General features: G+C 37.5%; 2 protein-coding genes across 2 annotated transcripts in view; one reads left to right on the top strand and one right to left on the bottom strand.

The window, feature by feature from the left end:
- Positions 1-5004, bottom strand: part of Spg7 (SPG7 matrix AAA peptidase subunit, paraplegin) — a 381604-nt gene that overhangs the window by 170065 nt on the left and 206535 nt on the right. The window lies entirely within an intron of this gene.
- LOC138860382 (uncharacterized) overlaps positions 4315-5004 on the top strand; it is a 3249-nt gene continuing 2559 nt past the window's right edge. The window contains exon 1 of the mRNA XM_070117806.1: positions 4315-4402. Coding sequence (XP_069973907.1) covers positions 4315-4402 — 88 coding nt within the window. The remainder of the gene's footprint in view (positions 4403-5004) is intronic.

Raw genomic sequence — 5004 nt, 5'->3', positions numbered from 1 at the left:
AATTTTAAAATTCTCCTTTGCGACTATGCTCTTGCAGATCTATTTGAGTATAAACAAAATTAATAAACTAAAAATGTCGCAGTGGATATGGCATATATTTAAGTGGCATCCTGCCATCAATGGTTAAGGAAAATTATAGTAATCTATATTATTTATTTATATTTCTTTCAATTTTATTTCAAAAAGAAATCTCATGCAGGCTAAATTGTACTCAAGATTTATTTCTTACTCTTCTGTGTTTCTCTTTTTGAAGCTTTCATAGAATTTCTCTTTTTTTTTCATAAGGTACATATATATTGTAGTCGTAAAAATTGAAAAAAATAATAAACCTAAAAAATGTGGTCACCAGTCACTCTAAACCATGAGTAAGATTTTCTCATGATCAATAAATTGTTTTTTGATTGCTGTGTGTTTCCAAAATAATGACAAGATTTATTGACTTTTTGCTGTTGTAATTTCTAGTTTGATAAAGTTAGAGAGAGAGGGGGGAAACAAAAAAAAGGAAAAGAAAAAATCATACATTTTCTGAATCCCAGCAGATATTTTTGTACAAATACTTTTGAACATAAATATGAAAATGACAAGTAATGTGTACTTGATTTTGTCAGCCGTGTTCAATAAATTTAGACCTGTTGGTCCGGTAGTCAGCACATTGTATATATTGTCAATCCTATAATGATTGCAAGGAGAACACTGTGGCTTTGTATTTTTTTTCTTCTTTTTTTTCTTTTTTTTTCTTATGACAAGGCAAGGTTTGTCTCTTGTAACAAAATGTGTTTGGGAAATCACAGCCAAAAATAAAAACACTTGAACCCCATTTAACATTGTTTTGCTTTTACATCATAAGGGAAAAAAGGGAAAAATTCAATCAAACAGGCAAGCAATCCTTATTACACAACACAGCATAGAGTAGACACTGTTGGAACATATGGTTTTATCATCACAGACACACATAAGTCAACACTTTGTTAGATCTTAGGAACCTCCCTGACGTTCATCAAGGTTGAACTGTATATTCTTCATTACCATAGGCTTCTTTTAATAACAGCATTATGGTACTAAAATGACCAGTCACCAAGAAACTGACACTGAAGGTAAAGTTAAATACAGATTCTGCCTTTTAATTTGGCGTGTAAGATGAACTACAAGGATAAATTCTAAAAACTACATATGTAGGATAAACTACAAAAGATAAACTATAAACTTGTGTAAACAGTGGAAAGAACTTTGCTGCATTAAGTACAGTATGTGATAACTTATAACATACTGTATGATGTACAGTAAAGCCTTGTGTTTGGTGATAAAACTTGCATGACTGGTACATGCATGTCATTTTCAGTCATGTCATTTGGTGAAGAGTGGAGGGGACACAGGTACAATGAGACTAGTGCATGTAGATGATTTTCTGTAAAGTTATTGGACGTATGGTGGAAATTGAAGCTGCATTTAATTTGCTTAATACAGTGCTAAATGCAACCATTCCATAGTTGAGTCTTTATTGTAATATTTTTTTCTTCTCATGCTATTAAAACAAAGGGCTGCATTTCAGTAAAAAAGGTGTTATTGAAAATTATTATGTTCCTCATTTGGTAAGTGGAATATTCGTTATTGGTTTCTTGGTAAGTGAGGGAGTTATGTACAGTACGTACTAAGTAGTGTTTAGGGGAAAAAATCAAGGCAAAGTTGCAAAAAAGTCATTTTCATATATATCTAAACATTTACAATATTCTATATTTAATGGAAGCTACACCTTAAGCAGCCAGTACCTTAGGTTCTGATAAAGGTAACAAATTGTGCTCCCAGTATAAAGAAATGTTATTTGAATTTTGCCTAATAATTTCTTATTTTATATTTTGTGAATAAACTCTGATATAACAATCTGAAATGGTAATATATGGCTTCCTTGACCTTAAAATTATATATCTAAACCTCCCACACCATCAAAAATGGACATATAGAAGCAGATACGTAATTTTGTACCACAAGATGAATGGCAGCCATTTTGAACATTCACGCCTGACTGTTATCCCACATTTTCACAAGGTTCATCGTAACTCATTTTAATCAGCCCCTCAAATTGATTGAAATCAACCTTCAAACCTTGGTTCTGGACAAACAGTTGTGGGACCCTTTTGTGGGTTTTCTACAATATATATTAGACACACACACACGCATGCACGCAACCCCCCCCACACACACACACACATGCACGCACCCCCCCACACACACACACACACACACGCAAGCACGCACCCCCCCCCCACACACACACACACGTACATATATATCCCCCCCTCCCCTGTCAACTCCCCACGCTTTCCAGGGTAGACCATTCTGTACCCTTTCCGGTTGTATTATTTAAAGTTTGGGTGAAACCTGCCATCGCAAATCCCTCAGAACTGAATTGAAATGCTCATCCCTGTGGCCACACTACTCTTCAGCTGTGCCTTGCTTCATTTATATCCGAGTTTCCAGTTACCAGCTTTTTTTCTGCACCACTTCGTCCCAGATCTTGTCCAGTCGCAGACGCAGCCGTTAGTGGCTCTCAGCATCTTCATCTCAGCCACTTGCAGCCGCCTCTGTAGCTCCTTTGTAGCAGCTTCATCCGCTCCCCATTGTCTTAGCATCCTAACCTTCACACTTTTTGGGACCTCTTAGTCACACAGGTTCCCCGCAGTCAATCCAGCCTAAGTGTATGCTTTTATCCAACCCTGTCTGAGCCCTAAGCCCCATCAGCTTGAATGGTAGACCTTGAAGCCAGAACCAAAATCCCTGTCTTCTTCCTGCTAATCTTTCATCCCTTCGTCCTCAAGCGTATCTCCACTCCCAAAGCCTTGTCTATGCCATTCCCTTGTCCTCTTGCACAAAACCAAGTCGTCTGCAAACACCATATCCCAGTGAGCTACGCTTAATGCTCAGCCCTGGTGAATAATTCTCACCAGATGCTATCATGCATGTTGTTCTGTACGATTTACATATTGTCCCCCTTCTTTCCCTCAGTTTTAGACAAGGAACAGTTGTGTGGCTACTGTCAAATTGTAGTTCATGTAGATTTGGGGTTCCACAGAATACTTTCTAAAGGACAATGGAGCAATATGAAAATTATGACGTCAAATCTGAATTTTATCACACCTACAGTACCTACATATAACTATCTCCCACATCAATAAATTGGAGTCTTTCCAGGTTTTTGTCCAATAGCTGCTGACACTATTCATGACTAATGATAACTGAATCTGAAAAGATAACAGTACTGAACAGGACCATGGAGATCATATATTGCTTGTGGACTACAGAAGGAAAAAGGTTGGGAACCCCAAACCTAGATGAAAACTGGTTAAATACTATGAAATGGTCCCAAGGTTAAAGGAGTTATCTCAACGGGATTCTGGACTTCGGACGTTTTGGCACTCCAAACGTTCTCCTGTAACAAAAGTGGCACTGTCTCTACACTTATTTTTGCAGGATCATACAATAATGCAAGGCTTTGTGCTTTATGATACGTTTGGGAATATTTGATCATGCCCGTTAACTCATAATCTAACTTGTGTTTGAAATAAAACAAAATTGAAGTTTATTACCCGGGGATTACGAACTTTATTTGAAAAATAAAGAACGTAATTATTGTTCATGGAAAATAGGGGGCCCTTTTTTGTCCACATTAAAAGAGTAGAGACCATCGCTTCATCTTAGATCACGGAAGGTATATTGCTCTTAATCATCCATATTCAAAATGTACAGACCTTTGTTTCATCTAATGCAGAAGTTAGACGGCCTTAGCTCTGCGCTACGTACCAGAAGATAGAAGGAAACAACTGCGCCCTACTTCACAAAAGGTAAAAATCGTTAACTTCGGCCTCCTTCATGGAAGATAGAATGACTATATATATGATATAAAAACTCGGTGTCCAATGCTATATCTGTACTGTGCTTAGTCACATCCCACTTCACGGGGTCAAAGATCCATGGAATACTTAATTGATAATAAAGATATACGGTCAACCATACCCCAACAACCAAGACCATTTCATAATAAGCAGAGTTTCCGATATTTTTCTCTCATACGAATTTGAAAATTTATGAATTAATTTAGCACCCTTCCAATTCACGTAATGACCTTCATCCCGTAAATCCCCCACATACCTAACATATGTGTATTCTTTCGTCAACAACTTTACCTCTTTCTCTTACATAGTATTTAGAACGTTCTGTGCAAGGAATATCATACATACCAGAGGAAGCCTCAAGAGCACCATTGACCAAAGATTTAAGCGGCGTGTCAGGATGAAGTAAATGTAATGTCGATAGTACTCCATGTGGCATAGCTCAGTGGTATGGCACTGGCTCTGCAATCGCACAGTCCTGGATTCGCGCCCGGCAGCCCCTCTCAAACGACTCAGCTGTGAATGAGCACTGGTATGCTGACGCCAGCATGCTAGGGTCAAAGTCGGGGCGGAAAGGAACTGGCCACCCTACCGCATCATCCCGCGGCATATTAAGCATGTTTCTCTACAAAACATGTCCCTTACGTCCAGATAGAAATGGGACCAACTTTGGCTTTTGAATGTCGATACTAGCCTTTCAAAATGAATAGCGTTTATCCCTCGACGATAAGCGCCATGTATGTAAAAATGGGTGACAGAAATCGATGCCAATCTTTTTAAATATGAGACTTGTATATTGTCGCCAAACCTCTTTTTATCGTTCATGATTATTCATTTAGTTATCACGATTATTATTGTCTTATCAATTTGATTATCAGTATCTATCTTAGTTACGTACATAATGCTAATTTGCTTACTTCTATCTAACAAAAACAGAAAGTATCTGTACAAGAGATGTGGATTTTTTCCTAATTTACGCAACTACTACTTAATTACCACCTCAGTTTTTGATCAAGTGCCACCATTACTTGGCGGCTACACAGCACCGAATAAACTTGTAAAATTTAGTAGAATAATCTCATTATATTAGATGTTTGAGCGTGTAAATGGGAATTCATAG

This window comes from Penaeus vannamei, chromosome 41, assembly GCF_042767895.1.
Source record: "Penaeus vannamei isolate JL-2024 chromosome 41, ASM4276789v1, whole genome shotgun sequence".
Lineage (NCBI taxonomy): Eukaryota > Metazoa > Arthropoda > Malacostraca > Decapoda > Penaeidae > Penaeus > Penaeus vannamei.
This window is presented reverse-complemented; position numbering and strand designations above follow the sequence as displayed.